A 26,438-nucleotide genomic window follows, 5' to 3' on the forward strand; every position below is an offset into this window, starting at 1 on the left:
GGGAAGGCCCGCCGCGCTTTAAAATAATGCCCGCGGCGTCCGCGCGACCATGCAATGGCGAGCGCTCGTCCTCGGGCTGCTGCTCCTCCGGCTGGGCCTCCACGGAGTATTGTGGCTCGTCTTCGGGCTGGGGCCCAGCATGGGCTTCTACCAGCGCTTTCCCCTGAGCTTCGGCTTCCGGCGCCTGAGGGGCCCCGACGGCCCCGCTTCGTCCGCCTCGGGGCCCGCGGACCAGCCCGGGGGGCCGTTGGGGCCGACGTGGCTGCGGCCGCCGGTGGCCGGGGCGACGGCCGGGGGGCGCGGGACTTCGCGGCCGCCCGGGACGGGTGTGTGTGGCCCGACCCACTGGGGCTACGCTCTGGGCGGCCGGGGCCGCGGCCCGGACGAGTACGAGAAGCGCTACAACGGCGCCTTCCCGCCGCAGCTGCGCGCCCAGATGCGCGACCTGGCGCGGGGCATGTTCGTCTTCGGCTACGACAACTACATGGCGCACGCCTTTCCCCAGGACGAGCTCAATCCCATCCACTGCCGCGGCCGGGGGCCCGACCGCGGGGACCCGTGAGTAGCCGGCGCCAGCCGACGCCCGGGGTCGCGCACCCCACGCGCTTCTTTCCGTCTTCCAGGTGCCCCCAGGGATGCCAGGGCCTTTAGGGTCCGTGGGGTAGCGTCCGTCCGCTCTGTGTCCTGGGCTGACCACTTTGAGGTCCCCTTGAGCTTGAGGGTGCTGGGTGGGTCGGCGGCTGTTCTCTGTCTGGATTCTCCCGGTTTTCGAACTTCAGGACAGCTGTCCAGCTCAGTCTCTTTTACAGATAGGGAAACTGAGGCCCAGAGACCGGAAGGGAGAGTGGCAGTGCCAAGGGCTAGCGTGTGTGTGTGTGTGTGTGTGTGTGTGTGTGTGTGTGTGTGTGTGTGTGTGTGTGTGTGTGTGTGTGTGTGTGTGTGTGTGTGTGTGTGTGTGTGTGTGTGTGTGTGTGTGTGTGTGTGTGTGTGTGTGTGTGTAGGGGGGTGGTTCTAGACTACCATCTCGAACTCTTTCTCCAGATGAACATATAGTCTAAATGTAAATGTAATTCCCATGTAAACACAGCTTCAGAACAAGCCCTTGTTTCCCTTCTAATTGGATTGCCACACCCAGCTCTTTGCCTTATGAAAATTCAGGAGTTGATCCCAAGAAAGGACTTCTCCAAAGTCATCCAGTGAGTTTAAGGCAGAGAGGGATTACAGCCTTTCTCTTTCACGGGGTCTGCTTTTAGACTGAGGATAGTTAGGTGGGAGGGAGGCAGGGAGGCTGTCAGGCCCAGATTTGGGGTCCTGATACTCTAGGTGAGATTCCTTGTACCCTGAATTCTCTGTCCCATAAATTCTCCCACTCTGGTGGCAGGACTGTCAGGAGAGGTCAGCTAGTCCTCACCATCCACTAGTCTTGTTTGCAAAGGCTGTCCTCTAAGGGTCACTGCTGTTGACTTCAGAGTCCAAGAGGGCAGCACACCCAGCGAAAGACCTGGAGGAGAGGGGTGTGTATTGCCATGGACGCTGTTAGGCTGGATAGGTGACTGCCTTCCTCTGTTTACCTCGCTTGGGTGGGGGTGGAGGATTTGGGTTGCTCATGGCTGCCTTGGACGTTTGCGTTTTCCTTCACCTTGTGGAACAAGAGAGTCCGATCCTTAGGTTCTAAAAAAAAGGCCTATACACTAAAGAGGTTCAAAGAGTTTTTATGGTGGTTTGGTTATCCACAAATTCTTGTCTTAAATTGCAATTTGAGAATATGATGTTTTAGTGAAACAGGAGCACATCACAGGCTAACTTCAAAGGACTAGGCCTTTCCAAAATTGTAGGAAACTGATGAGTTATTTTTCTTGTTTAAGCATATCAGCCTTCATACATACAGTTTTTTTTCTTTATGAGCAAAAACTTTATTGAATTTTGAAAAAAAAGTACTGGGCCTTTCCAGATTTTACAAAGTGAATGAGTTATTTGTTTCGCTTAATTAGAGGGGATTTTATACCTATTAATATATTTTCTTTCAATCTCTCTCTTTTTTTTTTAGGATAAACTTAGCTAAATTTGGGGGGAAGAAGCCTAAAATTTCACCAATTTTTAAAATTTATCTTTCCTGCTAGCTCCTGCCCATATGCCTATCTATACTCTCTTCACATAATTGCAATCGAAGTGTGTATACATATTTTGGATCTTAATTGTGCTTTCTCACTAATGCATGCGCATAGTATTGCAAGAAAGGAGAGAGCACCTTCAATAAGTGCCATAATTCTCTCTCAAACTCTTTCTCAGATTTGCCTTTTCTGGTGGACTTAAGGACAATTGTTTATCAGGGAATTGTGATAATACTTTCAATTGGGAATATGATGGATTGGAGAGTGAGTTAATGGCATCTTTGTTTTTCTTAATGAACCATAAGAGGCCTCTAAAGAATTGGTAGCCCCTCTCCAGCAAGGTGAGGTGGTTGATTTAACATGTTGGTCCCGGTGGTGTCCTGTGTGACTTAAAGCCGTTGTTTCAGGAAGAAAGCTGCTGCTAAGTGGTTTGGTTTGGTTATACAGTGGCAATCTGTGTAAGTTAAGGTCAGATTGCTTTAAGACAGATATGTTGTCATTGGAAAGATGGTGTTAGTATTGGTGGTGGAGGACAGCATTAGGGAGGGGTTGTGCACAGAGGTTAGTAAGCTTTTTGGTTGCTAAACTTTTGTGTCTTTGAGGAGATGAAAGAGCCCTGGAGTTTTGGTGGCACTGGCCACTTACAAAGAGTGGAAAGGTTAATTTTTTGTACTCCCTTTCCTTAAACTCCTTTCAGGCTTTGGTATTTTTGAGGAAACTTTAGAACCACATCTTTGTTGTTCTGACTGAAATAATAGGGCACATTTACATCCCCCAAATAAATAATCTGTAATAAAACTCTATCAGATTTATTTTTTAATCAAATGTATTCTAATGATTGCTGTCAAATATATTCTAATGATTCTTCTAAAAAACTGAACTCGCCATAAGAACATTATGTAAAAAGTACAGATACAAAAATGGGTGATAAACATGTGTGTCTTTTCATTTTAGCTACTTTACTTGAGGCTTATCTTGCCTGTCTTGTTTGCCTGGGGGTTGGGTGACGTGTTAATAAAACCTGAACACTTTAAAAATAGCAAATCTAGGGGCTGGCTGGTTAGTGCAGTAGGTTAGAGCACAGCCCTGTAACACCAAAGTCAATGGTTTGGTTCCCCGTACCAGACAGCTGCCAATAAATAAATAAATAAATAAAAAATAGCAAATCTTTCTGTCCAGCTAGAGATTACTATGCAAAGTCAGTTCTTCTCACATCCCCAATTTGGGTTGGAGGATCCACATTCAGAGTTTCTTTGACTAAATTTAGATATTACATTTTCATAATTCTGTAAATGCTAACTATAGTTCAGGGCTTGGATATGTGACCATTCTTGCTGACTCCTCAAACATATTGCTATTAAAACAAAAAAGCAAATCTCAAATTAACAAACCACACAAATAGTGGCCCCAAACAGACTCATTCCTGGGCACCCCAGCTTATGATGGCCTCCTCTGCATTCCTCTTTCTCTGAAGTCCTGCTCTCCAGAAGCAGGCTCACATCTTTTTTTCTGTGATGCCATTGAACTGTTTGAACATGAGTCTCCTTAATTTACTCAGTTCTCCTTTAAGTTCCTTTCCTTTGAGCTGCTATTCCACATTTTACATTGCTTGAGAATTGAGTACTATGTGTATTTACCTACATTTCCCTTTGTCTTGTCTTCCCAGATTCTCAATCCCTGCAATGCAGGGACTGTTTCTTATCTTATCTCTGTGCCTTCACAGCACCAGGTAGATTTCTGAACAGCTGTACAGGTTAAGTATATGGGGAAAATTTTTTTTAACACACGTTTGATTTTGTTAGCTACATAATCAAGAATTTTCTATCAGAGGCCGTACTTTTCTCCATCTTTTCTGTTTTGAGTGATAAGAACTTTAAAAACTCACAGTGGGTGAGTGCCGTGAGCATTCGCACATGGTGACATTAAGTGGAGCGTTCAGTTTTGTGGTTCAGCCAGCTGGATATATAGAAAGATGTGCACTTTTGAGCCTCACCATGTTCTGGAAGACTGAGTTGTTGGCTTGAGAAACTTAAATGGTGTCTGGTCAGACTGGACATCAACAAGAATATCTACAAAGAACAAATCCACAGTCTTAGCTGCATAGGATAATTTCATGCTGTTAGGCAAAAAGGGTTTCAGGGAGTCTTATTTTTTCCTTCATTCCCCTCCCCCCCTTTTTTTTCTATTTTGGCGCATTTTGAAGGAATGTATAGCAATTATTTGGTAGAAAAGAATTAAAAGTGTTCTAGTGAACACCCCAGATCTTTGAGCGGATTTGTCTGATTAGAGTGGAGAGGAGAAGCCACCACAGTTAATGCAAATACATTTTCTTTCTTTCTTTCTTTTTTTTTTTTTTACTGTGGCAACTGTTATCAGTTGTTAGTGACTGCTTGGGCATTGCATCAAGAATTATTTTAAAACTGGATCTGTTTTAGTTCTAGACTAAAAGTAAAAGCACAATAAAACATGGGAAGGAGTGCAGTGCTCAAAATTAGTAATGCCTTCCATGGGCTGTGCAGGTGGGGACAGGGACACATGCCACAGATTAAGCTGTACCTCAGGAGAGGGTGGTTACATGTGGTTCACTCACTCACCATCTAGCTTGGTCGCTAAATGATGATTTTTCTGGTGCGGTGGGTTGTTAGCGCCCACTCTGAGCAGTAGATCAACATAATAAATATTCAAACCCAGCAGAATATACTTGAGTTGGCAGAACTGAGCATGAGGATCTCCTGTCTCTTATGACCCCCTCCTCCAACCTTCAACATTTCCCGTATCCCTTCTGGCTGGCAGTACCCTTGAGAGACATATTTGAATCCATAGCTTTCGCCTTGTGAGGACCTTGTGATATTACAGAAATTTATTTAGAAAGAATCAACAAATAGAAGAAGGAGGCGTGGTTTTCCAGCCATACAGTTTGCTGATTTCATGGCTTGTGGGAGACGAGATAGCCCTAGTTCATAGATAGCCCCCTCTATATCACTTGTTTTAAAAAATGTAGCTAAAATTTTGCTATAAATTCTTTGTTCTTGATTAAATGGCATAATATGGCATAAAACAAGGCAATTGGAAGGTTCAGATAAGATGACATACTTGTACCTGCTTTATGTAAGGCCATTTCACTCCAGCTGAGGCACGTAGCAGGCCTGTCAAGGAACACAGCAAGTCCCCCAGAACATGGGAGATGCTCTGCTGTCCCCCAGAAGCTTTTCTCACTGGGTGTGATCCCAGGGAAAGATAAAGTGCTCTGGGGATAATGACGGAAGACTCCAGATATCAATGAATCTGTTACTGGAAATAAAACTGGAGCTTTTTCACTTTGGCCTCTAATAAATGAAATTTCAAAACAGGTCTCCCCTTACTATCATTTTTTCCAAGCTTCTGCAATTCTTTTCTGGGTTTGTGGGAATGGGCCAGTAGACTAAATGAGGTCCCCAGAATTTTTCAAGCCGTACTTTTTTACTTTAATTATTTCTCCATCCCTACCTTTCCCAAATGTATTAGTTGTTGTTATGATTGTGGTTGTCACTTTTACTGTTATAAAGAAATATCAGAGTGACTTGAAGAGCTTTACCCTTGTTGTCCTGAAGTTGGTTCTTGAGATTGTTTCAGAATGGAAAATTGGTGTTGATGATGGGGGTGGGAGGTGTGTGGCGGAAACATCTATGCAGCTCCAGTTAAGAAGAAAGGGCCTCAATTCCTGCTTTGGTTCATGGTAAAAGACATCTCAGAATTAATGGAAATAATGGGGATTCTTTGGATGAGGTGTTACTGAAAAGATGATATAAAGAAGTTAATTTATTCCCCCAACCAGACGACAGATGAGTAACACTGAGACTAGCTGAAAGTATTTACTTCTTATGTGTGTAATTGGCTGGAGTGTTTAATTTCTGTATTAAAGTGTTACAGGTAGGTCACATGACAGAGTCTCTCCTTTAGTTCCTAGTGATTGCCAGATCTGAGCTTTTTGAAGCTGGACATGATCAAAGAGAGCATTTATGGTGATAAAACTTTCTCAGAGAGGGCAAATGACTCGTGCACCATCTCCTGACTCCCTGTTGAGTGTTCTTTCCACTATAGTACAAGTGTGTCTCTGTGGTTTGTGACTCGATTCTACTTACAGACACTGTAGAAGCTTGCTTTTGAGACAGAAAGACCTTTGCCATACTGATCCACCCATAATCAGTTCCTGAGTAAATACGAGTTGCTGGCAGTTGTAGTTTCTAATGGGTGTTTAGTTTTAGTGTCTTTTTACACTTTTAAAATAAAGTACCTTTGTTTAATTCTTAATTTTCTTTTTCAGTTCAAATCTGAACATCAATGATGTACTAGGGAACTATTCATTGACTCTTGTTGACGCGTTGGACACACTTGCAGTAAGTGTTCATCTTTTTTTGAAAGAAAAAAAATTAAGATGTTTTTGAGTTGATTAACCCTAATTTCCCCCAGCAATGGGAATTTCAGGGAACAGGAACCTGATACTCCAAATGTATTGCTAGCTTTGATAGCTATTATTTATTTATTTATTTATTTATTTTTATTTTTTTTTAAAGATGACCGGTAAGGGGATCTTAACCCTTGACTTGGTGTGGTCAGCACCACGCTCACCCAGTGAGCGAACCGGCCATCCGTATATGGGATCCGAACCCGGGGCCTTGGTGTTATTAGCACCGCACTCTCCCGAGTGAGCCACGGGCCGGCCCAGCTATTATTTATTTTAATGACCTTAAATGGGAAGAGCAAGGAAAGAGTTGGTGGTTAAATGAGGTGAAATGTGATTCTCCTAAAAAAAAAAAAAAAAAAAAAAGAATGGAAGAAATGTGTAATTGTGTTTTTAGGGAACTTATTTTTCTCTTTGTTTCCCACTATCTTATTCCATAAAGGAATCAGTCCATAGAGAAATCCATTAATATTTACATTTACTGTATTACTATTTCAGGAGTAAAAGACAGAAGATCTCAGGTACCCTGAAACACCACCTGGCTCACAAGAGTGTGTCTGAGCCCTGGGTCAGCCCATATGTGGAGCTCTCTACAAACACTCCTTTTTATTTGCTGCTGCTTATTTTGTGGACACTATCCACTCCATACTTGGGCTGCCAACTTGGGTGCTGCCTTTACCTCCTCATCCTTTGGCCAGATATGCAGAAACATAGTAAAGTCAAGAAGACACTATGAACATGATACATGATCAGGCTGTGTCTATGGGCTTAGTCTGATTTGTGCCCTTTTGCTATAGAATACAATTTCCAAGGGACTATGTTATAGCACAGCTTTGTTTTTAAATCTCCTTAGAAAAGGTGGTTTTACAAGCCCTTTGCTCTCCTTCATTGTCCAACAAGCTTTTCCCATTAGGAAATTCTTACTGCAGTCTAGCCCAAATCCTGTATTTAATGATTTACTCTGGTTTCTTTTAACATTTCTTAAAAGTGTTTAAAGCTGTTTCAATTAACAGTTTAGAGTTAAAAGGAGTTAGAAATGAGTAATGCTAGCTAAGTTTGCATTATGCTGTTCAGGATCTTGCTATTAGTAGAATTATCAGAATTTGGAAAGACCTTGAGAGATCATTGTACGTTCTCATTTTATAAATAAGTAGCAGAACTAGGACCCTTGGTCTAATAGAAAATCTAGAGTACTGGATTTTATTCTACTAGACTGTAGTTGCAAAGCAATTTAGTTTCCCAGTATCTTCTTCTGAAGTTATCGCTGCTCCATTTAAGTCATCACTGATCAAAATGTGCCCAGACATGTATTCCAGCCTACTTAGAGCTAACTTGTTGAAGATACCGGAGGATGACTCAGCCTACCAGGGTTGCTTAAAAAGAGAAGTCCTAAGACTCTTGTACAGCTTATGAAAGCTCACTTTTCTCCCTGAGCCTTTTTTTTTTTGTTCCATTTTGTCTTTTTATCTCTCTGCCATACTTGTTAAGTACAGAGACTTTATGTCTATTATTCAGTGTGGGAGTGCAAATATTTGTTCAAAAAATGAATTTCTACCAATCCAGCATTTCCTAACACAGATTTCAAGGATGTACTCCCTGAAAGTAGAATTCTGTTCCCAAATGAACTTGAGAAATTCTGTGTCTGTCCCACTATTGGAGAGCCGTAATGTGTATCAACATTTTAAAGGCTCTGAGAAGTTCTGCAGTAAATAAACCTATTTAACTCTTCTGTCCAATCCAGCTTTCTCAAACATGAGTGAATGATTTTATAGCCTGGTTACTCTGGGCTCTGTAAGTATCTGAGTAAAATGGAAAATTTCAATATGAAATTAAGAGTTGCTGGCTTCCTTCATCATCTTCTACTTGATCTGAGATCATATCATCATCTGCAGCTGCACCAGATATTGTTGCTGGTGAACATCTGTAAGGAAACAGACCCACCTCTGTGGGTTTCATTGTAGAATATCCGGCCTTTAATGTGTTAGCCTGTCAGGCTAACTTTTCAGGTGTTACTTATGTTGAGGTTTTCCTTTTCTTTTGTTAACATTTTAAACAGGCTTTAACAGGTGTGCTGTGGAAACACTCAGAAGAGAGCAGTACTCTGACCATTGGCTGCAACTTGCAGTATTATTGCATAATCTTTTAAAAGGAAAGAACTGAATGTCAGAAAAGAAACATCTGTACTTGCTCTGTGTGTTACAGCAAAGTAACTATAAGGGGGGAAAGATGTAGCAGACCAATAGATATTAGGAAGTAAGACTTACATGAAAGAAGTAGTGTCTGATAAAATTATTTGTTTTTTCTTGATTTTTATTTTTTTTCTTTTTGGTGGCTGGCTGGTAAGGGGATCCACACCCTTGACCTGTAATCCTTGATTTTTTTTTGTGTGTCCTTACAATGTCATTGTAGTGATAAGATTGTCATACAATTTGGAATAGAATGAAATAATTTCAGTTCAGGTTAATCTATAAAATTTTATGCCCAATTTGCATTTTGTGTAGGAGAGGCTTGGTGTATGACATTGTATCCACACACCCAAAATAGGAATCATAATTCTAGATCACTTTTTAAAAAGGACATAGAGCTGATTATTTGTATGTTTTGTTTTATGTGTCCCTGGCTTTATCCTGTGTTCCAAAACCTATTATTACTATTTATCAAACTGTTTAGACATCTAGATGACAAGCAAGTTCAGTCAGTTTTTGAGGTTTTGGGTCTCCTGAGAGCCAAGCACCCAAGCTGTCGATTTATTTGAGGAGCACAGGGAAAGTCATATTTTTGTTTTCTCAATTTTTAAATTTGTTTTTGCCCATTCCACAAGTTTTGGGAGCTACAGTGCCTTTCATGATAAATAAGTTGAGACTGAAGTTTGAGGGAGAATGGTGTGGGAAGACAAGGAGTGCCAGTGATTTTATGAGGAATTATCTTCACAGTTTTGCCATTTGGAGATAGGATTCTTGAGTTGGAAGAAATGGGCATGCCATCTGGCCCGGAATACATTCTGAGAAATAACTGTGCTTCTCTACCTTTTGTGTTTCTACTCCTGCAGTGGCAAAACCACACACAGATGTTTAGATGATGTGGCCTGCTGCTGTAGTCATGTAGCCTGTTTCATTTCAAGGTGCTGTAATGGTCTGTGTTCCTCTTTTTAAAGGTAATGGGAAATTCATCCGAGTTCCAGAAAGCAGTCAAGTTAGTGATCAACACAGTTTCATTTGACAAGGATTCCACTGTCCAAGTCTTTGAGGCTACGATAAGGTAAAATAGTACTTACAATGGATTGAAGGCTTCTTTTTGTGTATGTATAGAGAAGGATTCCTGTGAGGGTCTTCTAGCCCCAAGATCCAGGTAGAGAGTCCATATAAACCTTGTGGGCACAGTGCACATTTTTCATGTTTAGTTTTGTATTTATACAAATTGGTACAATTGATGTTTCAAAGTAATCACATTTTGGACTAAACAGAAAGATATTTATATTTTAATGGGGGTGTAAGAAGGTGTCCCTCTAATGCAGAGTTTCATGGTTTCCCTTTATGTCTGGTCTCATTTCCTTCATTCACTGTGTCCTAGGAAAACCCCTACATATTTCTAAAAGAAATAAGAGTTTCCCATCTCACCTACCACCTACTGAAAACCACTTCTTACCATTTTGGTGTATTTCCTTCTCATGTTTGTCCCTCACTAATCTCTCTCTTTCTCTTTGTTTAATGTAGGGATCATATTCTATGCCCAGTTTTGTATCTTGCTTTCTTTAGTTTGATATATTATGACTATTTCTGCTTAATGTCATTTTTAAATAATTATATTACTGCATAACATTTCAGTTTACAGATGTAATATTTATTTAAGATTAACGTTATGAAAACATTTGTTCTGAAAAATGTCACAGTCCACTTCATATCATTGGAAGGGGACATTTGTGGGTCTACAGGGCATAGATCTAAGCTGGGAGCCTCCTGCCTCTGAGTGGTCCATTTTCTCCTTGTTCTCTTCTCTTTCTCCTCACCTTGCCTCTTTACCAGATACTGGAGAAGTTCATCAGTTGCTTGGCAGCCAAAACTAAATAAGTTACTTAGTATTTGTTGTCTTGCCTTTTTCTCTCTGTTATATGGCTAAGTTTTTTCCCCAGGTGAGATAAATCAAGAGTAATTTAGTGGAATAATAAGTAAAATTTATTGAGGACAATCAGTATACTCCAATTAATACACTCTCTTTTCTTAATGCCCTAATATTAAGATTACAAAATATGTTAATATTTTAAATGGTATTTTTCTTGCTAGCCTCAGATGAATGATTCCCTTTCTCCCTGTCAGTAATGTGGTTAACTAAGAATCAATCATGTACTTTCAGAACTGGAAAGACTTTAAGAGGCCATTAAATCAAGTCCTTCTGACTCCAGGCAGTTCTGAGTCCACAAGGAAATAGAGGCTTCTTCTGTCGTTTTTAATTTGCATTTACCAGCAACATGATTTCATTATTTTTTGTTCTTCCTGTCATTAGGGTCTTGGGAAGCCTCCTTTCTGCCCATAGAATAATAACTGACTCCAAGCAGCCCTTTGGTGACATGACAATTAAGGATTACGATAATGAATTGTTGCACATGGCCCATGACCTGGCTGTGCGGCTCCTCCCTGCCTTTGAAAACACCAAGACAGGGATCCCATATCCTCGGGTAGGTTTGAACCTTTGTGTTTGACAATTTGCCATCTTCCTGAATTAAAACTCTTTGTGTATTTTATTTGGAGGAAGGAATAATGAGGCTGAGGTAGAATAGGAAAGTGGTGTCCTTGAGAGAATTTGGTCCTAAGTATGATGTAATTGTTTTTTAATCCATTCAGCATTTACTGTGTGTGACATACCTGATTTAATCCTTCCCTTTAAGGAACTTATGTTTCTGTGTTCAGTATGATTAAGTCCTTTTACGTGTGTGATTTTTATCTTCTGCTACAAAATAGTGTGGGCAGTTTGTGTTCATTTCTGACTTGGGTGTATTTCCTAAAGATCCTCACGTGTATATTATAGGAGTTCAATGATTGTTTTTTTGAATGCTTCACATGATCTTTCAAGTAAAGCCTGCACAGACCAGCAAGTTAGGTGCTGATTTAAATGCAAGATCTGGAAGGAGATTATATCTTTGTGGCATCTGATTTGTTGAGCCCAGAACTCCTCTGGGAATTGAGTCAGCCTTTTGGGTAACCAGCGCAGAACTGCCACACCATGGAGCCTCCATGGTGAAGCCAGCTGTCATGTTCTGCTATGCTGCCTTTTCCTCCCAGTCTGAGATTTGTCTGTGTCTGCTGAGCAGGAGTGAGGTCACAGTTGCTCACTTAAAATTTGTAAGTGATTCCATAGCTTGCCTTTGTTTCTAACCCCAAAGCCTCATTGTTTTGCAACCATGAAGAAAACCTGCTGGAAAGAGATGGTTTAGTGAATAGAATTATAATCATTTCCTGAAGACTTGCTTTTATTAATAAGATGAGTCTCTGCTGTTCTTATCTTGTGTCTTTTTTTTTTTACTTTTTATTTTTTTGGTGGCTGGCCAGTATGGGTGTCTGAACCCTTGACCTCGGTGTGTTACAAGGCTGCTCTCTAATAACTGAGCTAACTGGCCAACCCTTTGTCTTTTAAATTTAACTCTCACATTCATCTCAGGTGCAACTTGGGAGGCGGTGCGCTGACTCTTACCATGGTAAGCTTGGCTCGTTAGCCAAGTGTAGTATCTGTTTTCTGGCCTTCACCCCAGTGGGTTCCTTGAGTGTTGCCATGAAGCCTTTGTCTCTTCCTTTCCCCAGGTGAATCTAAAGACAGGAGTTCCGCCTGACAGCAATAACGAGACGTGCACGGCAGGAGCTGGTTCCCTCCTGGTGGAATTTGGGATTCTGAGCCGACTGCTGGGGGATTCCACATTTGAATGGGTGGCCAGACGAGCAGTTAAAGCCCTTTGGAGCCTCCGGAGCAATGATACAGGACTATTAGGTGTGGAGGCATCTTCTTGTGCCAGTGGGACTGCATACTGTCTGGTCCCCTCCCCTTTGAGCTTCTCTGAGGCTCTCCCACCCTCCACCACTTCTTCATTGTACCATTGAATATGAAAATTGACAACTCAATGGCCCTCAGTGTCTGCCACATCCAGTTTCTTTATATGACCTTTTACTTAGAGTGAGGCTGTAAAGTTTGATGGAAAAGACTAATGTTTCTGCCGTTTGAGGGCTCCCTTATGATTTGGATCCCTTGGCATATTCCACTTGAAAATTACTGTTAATGGAAATGCTGTAAAAAGAATTGCCCCTGAGGCAGATTTTATTGCTTCAATATAGGGTTCCAAATATAGGAATTTAGAGTTACTGGTGGAACAGCTTTTTCCTTTTAAAAAATCTAGGTGTGGAGTAGTAGATTGAAAGCCCAGATTAAACCTATATTAGGTGGGGGTTTTTTCCATTGAGAATGTTTGGTCAAGGTGTTACTAAAAAATTATTATGGAAAATTTCAAACATAATAGAGACAAAGTGTAATGAATAATAACCCCTGTGTACTCATCATTCATCTTCAATAATTATCAGTATTTTGCTAACTCAAGATGTATAACTCAAATATGTTTTTACCTTATGTAACTGTTTGTCTCATATTGGAAAATATTTTCTTTCTGGCACTGGGAAGTAACTTGATTGGTTGTCCGAGCTGTAGTGGGTTGTTGCAAAAGCTTTGTTTTTAAGAGTGATTTTTTATTTTTATATTTTTGGTGGCTGGCTGGTATTTTTTTTTGTTTTTTAAGTTCTAAAATGTATATTCAAATTTGTATTTAACCACACCAATAGAGATAAAGAAGCCACTCAGATTGTCAGTCTATCACCAAATGGTTGGTCAATGTCACCCTTAATTGTTAACTTTTTAGCTTTCCATAGGTCCTTTCAGCCTGGCATGTGCAACTTTTAAATATTTTCAGTTATAGTATAATATAAACAGTTTTATCCTGCCTTAATTTGGCAGGTCATCTAAGTGTTTCCAAGTTATTACCTTGTTTTCATAGTTATCATTTATTAAAAGCTACGTAACTGTCCATTAACTCTTTTTCTGATGTTGGAGTCTAGTTATTTCTCTCCCTCTCTTTTTTCCATTTTACAGAAATTTTCTGGTAAATAACATTTTTTTTTTTTTTTTTAAGAGTAATTTCCCAGGAATGGCAGTACTGGGTTAAAAGCTATGAACACTCTTTTGGGTTTTAAGATGTATTGTCAGTCTGGAAAAGCGACTTGACAAACCTGTTTTTCTTTTACATTAACTGTATATCTCCATTTTTGTGTCAGTGGTTAAACATTCAGAAAAATCTCTAGGCTATCCAAGTTACTAATAGGACTGATAAAATTTTAGGGTCAAGCCTTCACTCCTTCTCTTACCTGACAAAGATGAAGGTGCTGAGGAATAGTGGGGTCGAAGTAGGAGGTCTGTCCCCATCCCTGCCACCTGCCCCCCACCCCCAACTGATCCCTACCCCAAGATAATTGGAACCTGAGGCGCCCTGTTTATCTCCGCAGGCAATGTTGTGAACATTCAGACGGGCCATTGGGTTGGAAAGCAGAGTGGCTTGGGTGCTGGGCTGGACTCCTTCTATGAATACCTCTTGAAATCTTACATTCTCTTTGGAGAAAAAGAAGACCTAGAAATGTTTAATGCTGCATATCAGAGTATTCAGAACTACTTAAGAAGAGGGTATGTCTCTTTTAACATCTCTTCTGTTGCCTAATTGAGCAAATAGAATGCATTCTGAAATGTTTCTGTTTTTCTTAACTTAAATTCACAGGGTCTCTTCGTCTCTGCCCCCCACCTTTACTGGTTGTTTGTCAGTCATTTGTGGGGTGAAGAGCTCTATTAGCTACTTAGTGCTGCATAGTATAGTACCCCAAAACCTAGTGGCTTAAAACAACAAACATCTCATGTTTTTTCTTTGGGACCAGGAATCCAGAAGCAGCCAAGCTGATAGTTCCGGCCCAAGATCCCTCACAAGGTTACTGTGGAGTTAGTTATGAGCTGGGACTGCAGCCATGCCAAGGCTCGAGTTGGGGCAGGAGTATCCTCTGCCAGGCCCATGCCTGTGGTGGTTGGCAGGCTTCAGTTCCTCACTGGGTGTGGCTGGAGGTCTCAGTTCTTGCCACAGGGGGCCTCTTTGTCGGTAGCTCATGGCAGCTGGCTTCCCTCAGAGTGAGTAATTTGAGAGAGATAGAGAGACCAAAATGGAACCCCACAGTGCTTTCATGACCTCATCTGGGAATGACGTACCAACACTTCTGCCAGACCATTGGTCACCTGACCAATCCTGATATGGGAGAGGGGCTTACCCAGGGGTGTGACTGCTGGGAGGTAGACTGGTTGCTGCGTGAGATGACACATCCCTGTGTTTTAACTGTGGCTTTAGTTGCAGATGGAGCTGTAATACAGGAGAGTTATTGAGTTGTTTTGGTTCTTTTACTTTCCAAAGAATTGTTAGAATTTTTCTTTTTACCTGGTAAAAGGACAGGGACACGTTTTTTTTTCTCTGAGTTTGTTTAAAATGACATTATTTGCCATTTCTCACTTGTGCATTCAGGTGGTAGGAGAGAGAGAGGGCCATTCGAAGCCACAGCAGCTTCTGCCCTGGAATCCCTTTTTCTTCCCCAGGCCTGTCTTTGTGTACATTTATGTCTTAAATGGCCAATACTAATATCGCTACTGAGCTTCCTGCTTGGTGGGGTTTTCTTGGACCCATTTCTTCTTTAGCCATTGTAGGAACCACAATGTTGTGTAAGTGCTGCGTTTAAGTAAGAGGTCTTTTGGCTGGAGTTCAGTCATTTTCACTTTTCAAAGCCCCAAAATAAATTAGGTACTAGTCCCCGAGGGTCTTGGTCTGATGTATTCCTCCAGGCCCATGCTGTTGGACCATACTAGAGAGGAGACTCTTTGTACAGAGAGAACTAGGCTTCTACCCTTAGATCAAATCCAGCATAAGCCTGCATTGTATACCAAGTTCTGTTATGGGACAGGGTTCTTAAACCTGAATGTCAAAGTGCTTTCCACAAAATATAGTGAAATCCTGATATATTACCATGGCTAAGTTTAGAACTTTAATTCTAGGGTGGATGTTATCTTCTGCTAGAGTCTAGTACAGACAGGTAGAGGCAGACTGTCTCCAAAGGTTTAAGGAATGAGTTAAGAGAAAAAGTTAATGTGAATTCTATTTAAATGAAACAACCAGGGGTTGCTGGAAGAACAGAACTTGAGCTCTGTCAGTGAGTTTTCTTCTCACCTTTGAATGTACTGCTTGGATTTGTAGGCGGGAAGCCTGTAATGAAGGAGAAGGAGACCCCCCACTCTATGTCAATGTGAACATGTTCAGCGGCCAGCTGATGAACACCTGGATTGACTCTCTGCAGGCCTTCTTCCCTGGACTGCAGGTATGCTGCAATCAGGTTTGCGAAGAATAAGCAACCATTAGAAAGGACTTTGAGATCAGAGTGTTCTTTAGCTCCTTTGGATTTGGGAGGTTAATAGCACAACCTGTCTCTATCATTCTCTTTGTGGAATTAGTCCCCAGAATATTGAACAGAGCCATACTGCATAAGTGCAAAACCATGCTTGAAAAGTAACTGTATGTGATTTTTGGATAGTGCTTCTCTCAGTTGTTTGTTCTTTGTTCATTAGTACATTTAACCTCTTCTCTCATGCAGTTCACAGCTATTTGGCATTGATGGCTAGATAGTGAGGGCATCTGTTTGTCTGAATTGTCACTTTTGGGTTGATTTTGTCTCCAACCATGTTTGTAGGTCAGAGAAGAGCCGGAGAGTAGAGGGAGAGCCCAGAGCCTTCGTGTCATGTCTTGCCATTCTGGGAAAAGTGTCGCAGCCTGGTGACCTGTGTCTTCTCCTTAGGTTCTGATAGGAGATGTGGAAGATGCCATCTGTCTCCATGCCTTTTACTATGCCATATGGAAACGATATGGTGCCCTCCCCGAGAGATATAACTGGCAGCTACAGGCCCCTGATGTTCTCTTCTACCCACTGAGACCGGAGTTAGTGGAATCCACGTATCTCCTCTATCAGGTACTAGAGTACACAGTAGTTTGTATTTAACATGAGCAGGACCTGTAGCAGTTGGTTCTTAATGAACACTTGCTGATTGATTTAGAATGATGTTGTTTCACAGTGACTCTGATAGAGTGACCACCTCTCTATGGTCTTGTTAGTGTTCAGTGTCGTTCATGGTTTCGCAGGATGGAGGAGGTGTCTGCAGTCAAATAAGGTTTTTAACCTCACATTTTGCAAAGCTGGGTTGTGTCTTTACTATAGGACTTATTTCTCACATCTTTAAATATTCAAGAGGAAGATTTTGTACTAAGTGCGTTCCAAATTTATTTGACCAAAGTACCATTTTTGGGGGATGCAATTCAGTATCAGTGTACTGTGGAACTCTGGTCTGTGTAATAATTATTCAGACAAAAAGAAAATTCTTTTTCTTGGTTTTAAAGGAAATCATCTGGGATTCATCTGAATGCCTGTTTTTGTTTAATGTTAAGAAAAAATATAGTTTCATCTTTCATGAAATTACTTTAGTGCCAGAGGGATTGTCACTTTAACTGTGAAATGTCTTCTCGAAAGTTGAAGCCAGATATTTATACTTCTGTGCATGCCATACATATATACACACTGAGAGTCCTCATCATTCACAAACACAGCAGCATAAGCTGTTACCTTTCCAAGAAGCTGGCCTTTGACGCAACTCAGTAGGCCTGTAGCAGATGCCTACAGTGGGCAAGCCCTAGCAAGCAGAACCTGATTTTTTACAAGCTCTGGTAGTAGGATTAGTACTATGGGTTAGATTTATTCAACATTTTTTTATGCTGAGTCCTTGCCATTTGCTTCTAGATGAAAAAGGGAGAAATCTTGTGGAACTGACAATCATCCTCTTGTGTAAAGGGAGACCTCATGAGTTTAGATAACCTGTCATAGAAAGGGGAAGGTGGCGCCTCGTGCCAGCCCTGGAGCCCAGGCTGTGCACATGTTGAGATGCAGGTGGCTGCCATCTGTGTTCTCCTCCCGAGCTCAGCCCTGGTCCCTGTGGGTTTATGCCACTTTGTTTCTGTCACCGCTTCTTGCCTATTTTCAACTTCTTCCTCACATTGACTGTTTTCTTCAGATGAAGAGAAATCTCCCACTTGACAGATTTACCCTCTGCTGCCATGCCCTGTACTCTTTTAATCCTGAAACAGCTAACCTTGTAGCTGTTGGCTTTTGCTGCTGCATGTTGGCACTAGGCATGTATTAAAGATGATCCCCAACTTTTAAACTGTTTGTGGGATAATGTCTCATCCTCCCAGAGATTAACAAAACCATCTAAGAGCATGTGACAGAAGAGTCAGCAACCCAAGGACTGACTTCTTAGGGTGACTGGAGAGGAAACTTTGAAAGTCTTGTTGTTCCCATTCACTGACCTTTCCTCACAGTGCTATAATTGGAATGGGGGCCAGGTCCTGTTTCCCTGTGCCCGCGTCTTAGTTTCTAGAGAGTTCTGAGGCAAGATGGAAACTGGATTTGTTCTCTGACGTGGTACTGTCAGGGTGGGCATTGCTTCATTTCTGACCATGATGGGGATCAGGAGAGCCAAAGCAGAGTATGGTTCTACATTGGAGCAGATTGTCCTAACCCTGGGTATAGTTAAATTGTAGGTGTGCTTTGATGTGAACTGAAAGAGTGCCTACTCCTTTAACATTTGTGCTCCTTGAGGATAAAGTGAGTTAGGCCCAGTTCCTTCTTTTGGCTGGTGACTCACCTCCTTGGGGAATGCCTGCAGTCTCCGTGGTGTTTGTGGATGGCATGTTTTCCAAGCTCTTGCTGGATCACATTCTCTCATGTTCTCTCTAGGCAACCAAGAATCCCTTCTACCTCCATGTAGGAATGGATATTCTGCAGAGTCTGGAAAAGTACACAAAAGTCAAGTCAGTTTTCTAAGTTCCTTTGTTTTTCTGTTGGCCACTTTTGATTTAATTTGAGTTGTTCTGGGGAAATATTATCCTAGTTTTTGCATTTTAATGTATAGAACAGGTCATTAATGTTAATTTTGCAGGGAAATTGTTTACCATTTGGTGTGGTAGCTCCTCTCCTAGTAGTGGGAATTGCTTTTTACCCCCATTTTTTTTCTGTAAGTTTCCAGCAGACTGTGTGTTCTTTTTAAGTAACTTATTTTCCCTAGTTATACAAATAATTCATATACTCAAACATTTAGGAAGTACAGAAAATATAACAAGGTAGAATATTATCATTGTAATCTCTTCATACAGAGATAAGCATAGTCAGCATTTAAGCGGATATATTTATAGTCTTTTTTATATACTTATATATAATGTGTGTATATATGTATATATAAAAAACATACTCTGTATTTCAATTTTGTGACTTTTTTAAACTTAATCAGTGTATCATAAGTATTTTCTTACAAAATACTATTTTAGGGTATCCGAATGATGTCAGTTCTACAAGTACTAGTACTGAAAATTTAAATCAGTCCTTCTAAATTTGTTGCTAGTCATTTTCCTGGTGCTGTGTTCTGCTTTTTGGCCAATATTGTCCCTGCCCCTCCCTCCTACCTGCAACTAACCTGATAATTTAGCGGCAAGACCACTTTTAAAATAAATTTACAAGCAATCCAAGGATAAAAAATGGATAGCCTTTCAATGTAACATAGTTTATTTTTCATATGGTGTTGGATAACTTGGTTGGTTGTTGTGTTAGTTGAGTACTCCTGCTTTGTCGATGAGCCAGCAGATGGGACGGTGCAGAGGCAGTACTAACTGGATAATTGTCTTGCAGATGTGGGTATGCCACGCTGCACCACGTCATTGACAAGTCCACAGAGGACCGGATGGAGAGCTTCTTTCTTAGTGAGACCTGCAAATACTTGTATCTGGTAAGTGTGTTGCAGGATTAACCAAGGAATAGTTAGGGTGGCTTAGAGCAAGCATTCGTGCAATCTTCTGACAGGTATTTACTGGGCACTGCTATGTGCTGGATGTGGCATGTTCACAGGGATACAGGCATGGTCAGAACAAAAAGATATTGCCATCTTCCTTCATGGTTTCCAGCTTCATAGAGGAGTCATTCGGCAAGTAAATAAAAAAAACTCATGAGTGCAAGTGGTGAGAAGTGCTGATAGCAATGGGTAGAGGGCCAGCGTTATTGTACTGGCTGGGAAACACTCTTCTGAAGAAGAGAGTGGTGTTTAGAGCTTTCTCACTTCTCTTGATGTTTGTGATCATGGCCGAGGCCTGCAGCCCAGCTGTCTGTCCACGCACACATCTTCAGGCACACACTCGTGTGTGTGGAGAGAGAACTTCTGGACCTGGATGGAAGCTTTGGGATCACCTAGTCAATGTTCAGCTAGCCCTCATGGGAGCCACAGCTTGCATAGAGGGGTCAGGTGACTTTCCTGAAATCTCGGGGTGACTGCACAGCAGAGGTGAGGTATGAACCGTGGCCCTGCCTCATCCATTGCTCTCGCCACCTCGCTGCTCTGCCATGTGCACATATGGCTCCTGTGCACCTGTGCACGAAGCTGCTCTCCTGCCCTCTCTGTCACTTGCCTCAATGTGGCGACATACAAAAGAAGACTTCTTAAGGCACAAAGGGGCAGGATTTCTTGGTTGGAAAGTAGCGTGGCGACTGAGAACTTGGGCTGAGAGTCATAGATAGCAGCAGCAGTGATAAATGTGTCATCCAGTTTGGTGGTTCCCAGGGCTGGGGCAATCTGGTCAGAATCACCCTGCTGCCCCTTGTTAAGATTACTAAATCTTTAGAAGAAGTAGGCTCAGGAATCTGTAATTTTGACAAGGGCCTCCAATGATTCTGTACAAAGCCAGGTTTTGGAGCCACTGGTCTAATCCCTTAGGACGACTCTTCTCTGTGGCGTCACTTTTCACAGAAGACTACAGAGAAGGTGTGTCCCAGCAGACCACATGGTCTATCTGGTGGGAAGACAGGTGTCCTGCTGCCGAATCCCATGGTGCGCAGAGGTTCTGGCTCTCAGTGTGGGTGGCTCAGGCTGGCTGAATAGGCTGACCGTGGGTCTACATCTGCCAGGTGTTGGTGTCAGAAGGATGTTAACAGGACGAGTTCTGGAGTAAAGGAAGGAGACCCTGGTGGAGGGTGTGCTAGGGAAAAGAAATCAGAATCTGGGGGGAGACGAGTTGGGGTGTACACCATTCTTCTCCCATTCGCTGCCCTGTGTCTCATTTTTCCTGGTCTCTGAAATACGTAGTTTAGGTGACCCATAAGGATTCTGCCATCTCTAAGAATTTCTAAGTATTCATTCAACATCTACTGAACACCTCTCTTGTCCCCCACTGACTTGTCCCATATTGGGTTAGGTTTTCTTTCTGCATGCACCTGTCGCACCCTCCTTCATTCCCTGCCACATCTGCTGTTGAAGGGGAGGACAGTGCCTCGTGTGCCGTTGAGTCCTCAGTGCCCGACCCATGTTCTGACGCAGGAACTGAACTGAATGTTGGCACGTGTGCTGACTCGGTGCTAGGCCCTGGGGATATGGTGGGCAAGAAAACATGTACTTCCTTCCGTCAGCGTTTATAACTTAGGGTCTGGGTATGTGTGTGGTGGGGACAGTTCTACAATTCCAGCTTAGAGTGGCATATGGGAGTCAGCCAGGACCTGTGCTTGGGTCTTTGCCCTGGAATTTCTGAATCTGCACGTCTAGGCGAGGTGTGTGTGGGATGGGGACAGGTCCAGGAGTCTGAGTGTAAACAGGTGATATTGCCTTGCAGCCAGGTTGAGAACCATGGTTGTTAATCTGTCTTTTCACCCATTTGTCACTGAAAAGCATGAAGGTCCAAGCAAATTCTGTTCTCTGAGAAGCTGAGACACTTTCAGAGATAGCCCCAAATGTGCCGCAGTTACCAGTTGTATATTTATTTATTTATTTTTTTTCTTTCCCTCTAGCTATTTGATGAGGAGAATCCAGTACACAAATCTGGAACCAGATACATGTTTACAACAGAGGGACATATAGTATCTGTGGACAAACATCTTCGGGAATCACCCTGGAAGGAATTCTTTTCTGAAGAGGGAAGGCAGGACCAAGAGGGAAAGTCTATGCACAGGCCTAAATCTCATGAGTTAAAAGTCATCAACTCCAGCTCCAATGTGAGTTGCTTCTCCCAGGGGTGGTTTGCATGTGGACTAAGAAAAAATACAACTAATTACTTTGCCATTCAGAGTTCCTGACAGAAAATTGATGGCACACTCAGATTGGGTAATTTGAAGAGTTGCATAAAGAGGCCATTTACATAGGTGTCCTCAGGGTGTGGGAAACCACAGGAGTAGCATTGCCATTATCACTCCTGGCCGCAGGGGCCAGTGGAGAGAATGGTGGCAGGATCTTGGAAGAGAGAGTTGTGTGGGAGGGGCAGCCACCAGCAGGAGCCTCTGCTCAACCCCACTGGTGGCCTAGCAGGAAAGGAAAAACCTTCCCCTCCCCGTTTCTTTTCCTTGTGTCCTGCCGGGGCTTCTCCTTTGCTGTTGCCACCAGAAGCCAGAGGGCAAGGGAGCCTGTTGATATGATCTGTCAGTCTCCTTGGTCCAGAGCCAGGTGGAGAAGGGTGGAGAGTGGGTCCGGAGGAGCAAATGGGAGATTCAGCAAAATCACTGACCAGCAGGAGAGGGGAAAAAAGCAGTCATAGTCATTATGACTTTTAATGAAAATGCTCTTCAAAGTGCAGCACATACGCAGATTCATTTAAAGTGGGGCTTCACTTAGAATGAAGCAGCAGAAGAGATTTGGAAATGGAAGTCCTTGAGTCCCTAGTGGAAGTCCCGTGTAGTTGTGTTGACTTGAATCAAATAGGATGATTTGGAAGTGAGAATAGGAAAATGGATCCTGGATCAATTGAAATCCCAAATCTTGTTATCCCGCAATGTATTGGCTGCCCCCTCTCTTCTCTGAAAAAGCCTCAGTTGTTGAGTTCTGCCACCTGACCACAAACCGATTGCCTTGGCTGGGGGGTGCCCTTTCATCGCAGACTGTGTTCCAGAACTTTTCTTTAGTCCCCCAGTGAAGGTCTTTACCATTACTCTGTGAACTTTGTTACAAGGCCAGAGCACAGATAACCTCCCAAAATTTCCATTAGCCACAGAGTGTTGATTAAGCAAACAGAGCATGATTGAGAAGGAAAGGGAAGGAGAACGAAAGGGAGAAATGTTAACAACGGCCAGCACTTACTAACACTTGCCATATGCCAGGGCTGTCCCGAAGTTAACGTCTGTGGCCTGGTTTACTCTGCACCACAGCCCTGGGAAGGGTGGCCACTATGAGGAGTAGAGTGTTGGTTACTCACATTGCAGAGTAAGAAAGGGAGGCCTCATGGAGAGGTTTGGGTCACATGGTGCAGCCAGGATTCAGATGCAGCCAGTGTCTTCTCTTTTAGGAAGGAGACACATCTCACTTGTTACACTCAGGATGTGGTCCCATCGTGCCAGACGCTGGAATGCAGGCCCGTAAGAGGGGACCCACTTCTGGACAGGCTCATGGCTTAGTGGGGAGAATGATTCCTCCCTAGGTATTTGTCAGTAGTGCTGTTGAAACACAGAGGAAGGGAGAGATCTGCTGGAGAAAAAATCCAGGAGGGATTCGCTAAAGAGGTTACTGGTTAGTACAGGATGAGCATCCCTAACCCAAAAAGCTGAAATATGAAATGCTCCAAAATCTGAAACTTCTTGAGCACCAACTTGATGCTCAAAGGAAATGCTCACTGGTGGATTTTTGATTTTTGATTTTCATATTAGGAATGTTCAACCGATATATATTCTGTAAATATTCCAAAATCTGAAACATCTCTGTTTCAAGCATTTTGGATAAGGGATACTCAACCTGTAGATCCTCGAAGGATGAAGAGGAGCTTCCCAGGAAGGGATGCTCAGGCAGAAGGAACAGCACCTACAAAAGCACAGAGATGCGTGTGAGGGGAGTGGTCAGGACCAGCTGAAGCACCTGCCAGTCTTTATCTTGCAGGGGCATAGTGAGTTCAAGTACTGGGAGAACACTTCCTTGGGGAAGAATTGGGTAATGAATGTACGTGGACAGCTGTTTCCAGGGACAACACGTTTAGTTGGTTCTCAAGGTCTGCATGTCCTTTGAGGGGGTGGGGAGAGAAAAGGCCTTTAATTAAAAAACAAAACAAAACACTTTTTTTTCTTTTCTTTTTTGGCGGCTGGCGGATCTGAATCCTTGACCTTGGTGTTTTAACACTGCACTCTAACCAACTGAGCTAACCAACCAGCTTAAAAAATAGCACTTCTAGGGCCGAGCCCGTGGCGCACTCGGGAGAGTGCGGCACTGGGAGCGCAGTGACGCTCCCGCCCTGGGTTCGGATCCTATATAGGAATGGCCGGTGCACTCACTGGCTGAGTGCCGGTCACGAAAAAGACAAAAAAAAAAAAAAAAAAAAAAGCACTTCTAAGCATTTAGATTTTGGTTGTGGACGAGAAGAACATAACTCAAAAAAACCCACATAATTGTCCAATAGCTAAAGTGTTTTCTGGGTCGATTAAGTATCTGAGGGATGCAACTTTTAGTCTTGGCCACTAAAGCAGTTGCTGTGGGTGTCTGGGTCTTCGTTTCTTTACTTGTGAAGTGTGGATATTAAATCACGTCAGCGGTCCTCAACTGGGGGTGGTTTTGCTCCTCAAGGGACATTGGACAAGGTCTGGAGACATTTTTGGTTGTCACAGCTGAGGGGCAGGAGTTGGCACTGGCATCTTGTGGGAGAGGCCGGGGATGCTGCTAATCATCCTTTATGGCCTGGACAGGCCCCTACAACAGAGTTATCTGTCCTGAAATGTCAGTAGTGCCCAGGTTGAGAAATTCAGGATAAGGTCACCTAGCCACATTTCCTTAGAGATCACCACGTAAGTTTTTAATTCAAAATTCACATTTTCCCTCATTTTTGTCTTTCTAGTGCAGTCGTGTTCCTGATGAGAGGAGATATTTCCTGCCCTTAAAGAGCATCTACATGCGACAGATTGACCAGATGGTTGGTTTGATTTGATCTGTTCTCCTCTTTGTGACCTCATCGAAAACCAGATCTAAACAATTCAACCCAGACCATGCCAAAATCCAGGCTGAGATGGAAGGGGTTGGAAGTCTGGCCATCCGTGATGGTGTAGGAATTTCTGTCCAGCTCCTCGCCCACATCTGGTTAATTTTTGCACATTTCAGTGTTTCTCTTCTGTTCAATAAAATGCCCTGTTTTTCTTAAGGATATAATTTGAAATGAGAAGGTACATGGAAATTGGCTTCATTGGACCTGCTGATATTATTACGCATAGTGGATGGCCATCCTTGGAGTGATGTTCACAGCCTCATACTTCAGAATCCCAGTGTTTTCATTTTGCCGGCACCTGCCACGTACAGTATTGCTACCTCTTTGAGTATTGGGAATGAAATTTCTGTGCAAAAGGGCCTGAGGTTCCCTTGTCTCACCTACTTACTACATTGAAAATGTCATTCTTTCTCTCTCTTGTTAGTTAATTGGGCTCTCCCCCAGATATCGAGCCATCAGTTTGGGTTACATGAAGGAAAACGTCATCCAGTTATTCAAGCCCCAAGTAATCTTCACAGTGTTACAAATTATTTGCTTAAGAGCAATGGTATTTCTCACCAGAATTTTAACAGGCAGTTTCTTAAGACGTTTTGTCACAGTATGAGAGGTTAGCTAACAGATCTTTTGGATAGTATTTTACATTTATTTTGAACATGAACTTACCTGAGGAACTCCCATAGTTCCAGAACCAGGTGCCTTTTAGGGAAAGAAAAATACCTAAGATTGTCTAAGCTTTTCTCATCTTTCCTAACCAAGGATTCTCAGTTCTGATTGTATTTGAGTTAGAGTTTTGTTTTGTTTTTGTTTCCTGTGTCTAGTGCCAATTAGCTAGGTCAGGGAAAAAGAAATGATCAGATGACTTTCTGGCATCCTTGAGCTGTTTCATGTAATACAGGCTTTAGATTAGTGCCTTATATGGGTTTTGGTTGGGCCACTGGGCGTCACAGCTACTGCTATGGTTTCAGCAATCTTGTTTTGTATTGCCATATGTGGAGACCACAGTGAAAGAGGGGTGGGGTGGTTGTTGGTAAGATTCTGGAAATTGCTTGGCCAGTGCTTGCCTTTCAACCTATTATTTTAAGTAAGCATACAGAAGAAGGAAGTTGTGCTAAAAGTACCTTCTTTCTTTTTTGTTATTATTTCATTGGCCAGACAGAGTATCTCTTTGAACTTACACTGTGTGCTCACACAGAGCAGAGCTGGACTTGACCCCTAGTCTGGCTCGTGTAACAACCTCGTTGAAATTTATCCCAATAAAAAGGGTAGGACATCTCTTAAAAACCTCCAACCTCATACCATGTTGCTCACCTGTCACTGTTTATACATTTCAAATGATTTCGTTTTAGTCCTTTTAAAACTGGAAATAAGCACCATCTAAGCCATTGCACTTCCAGTCAAAAGAGAAATTTTATTCCTTGAAAATTTAAGTGTTACTGTTTTTAAAATAGATATATAATCTGTTCTTGGAGATTTTCAGTATTAAATGTGTCCTCTCTATCTTTTAACATTGACTGTGCAAATTGTTTTAAAGTTAAAAAAAAAGAATGCTTCTTTTTTACCTTTTTCTTAATTTCAGAAGCATTGTTCTGTTTATCAGCAGTGTCTTATGTACTGAGTAGAAAACTGAGAACACTATGTATTTTAAATGTTTTCATTGACTCAGTAAAGATGTTAAGTACACACACACACACACACACACACACTACACACACACACACACACACTACACACACACACACACACTACACACACACAC

The 26,438-nt window shown here is 42.3% G+C and overlaps 1 protein-coding gene across 1 annotated transcript; it reads left to right on the plus strand.

The window, feature by feature from the left end:
• EDEM1 (ER degradation enhancing alpha-mannosidase like protein 1) lies at positions 1-26,144 on the plus strand. The gene is made up of 12 exons (XM_063114715.1): positions 1-558; positions 6,415-6,487; positions 9,707-9,810; positions 11,053-11,224; positions 12,345-12,528; positions 14,085-14,259; positions 15,857-15,977; positions 16,452-16,622; positions 18,441-18,514; positions 19,386-19,482; positions 21,525-21,728; positions 24,539-26,144. Exons 1-12 carry the CDS (start codon positions 50-52, stop codon positions 24,626-24,628), a joined length of 1,974 nt encoding a protein of 657 aa, XP_062970785.1. The 5' UTR covers positions 1-49; the 3' UTR covers positions 24,629-26,144.
• Positions 26,145-26,438: the final 294 nt, after the last annotated feature.

Source organism: Cynocephalus volans, chromosome 11 (assembly GCF_027409185.1).
Source record: "Cynocephalus volans isolate mCynVol1 chromosome 11, mCynVol1.pri, whole genome shotgun sequence".
Taxonomy (NCBI): domain Eukaryota; kingdom Metazoa; phylum Chordata; class Mammalia; order Dermoptera; family Cynocephalidae; genus Cynocephalus; species Cynocephalus volans.

Coding starts and splice junctions, on each gene's coding strand:
- EDEM1 (XM_063114715.1), top strand. CDS start 50: ATGCAATGGCGAGCGCTCGTCCTCGGGCTGCTGCTCCTCCGGCTGGGC. Junction 14,260..15,856: donor CAGAACTACTTAAGAAGAGG/GTATGTCTCTTT, acceptor TTGGATTTGTAG/GCGGGAAGCCTGTAATGAAG. Junction 21,729..24,538: donor TCATCAACTCCAGCTCCAAT/GTGAGTTGCTTC, acceptor TTGTCTTTCTAG/TGCAGTCGTGTTCCTGATGA.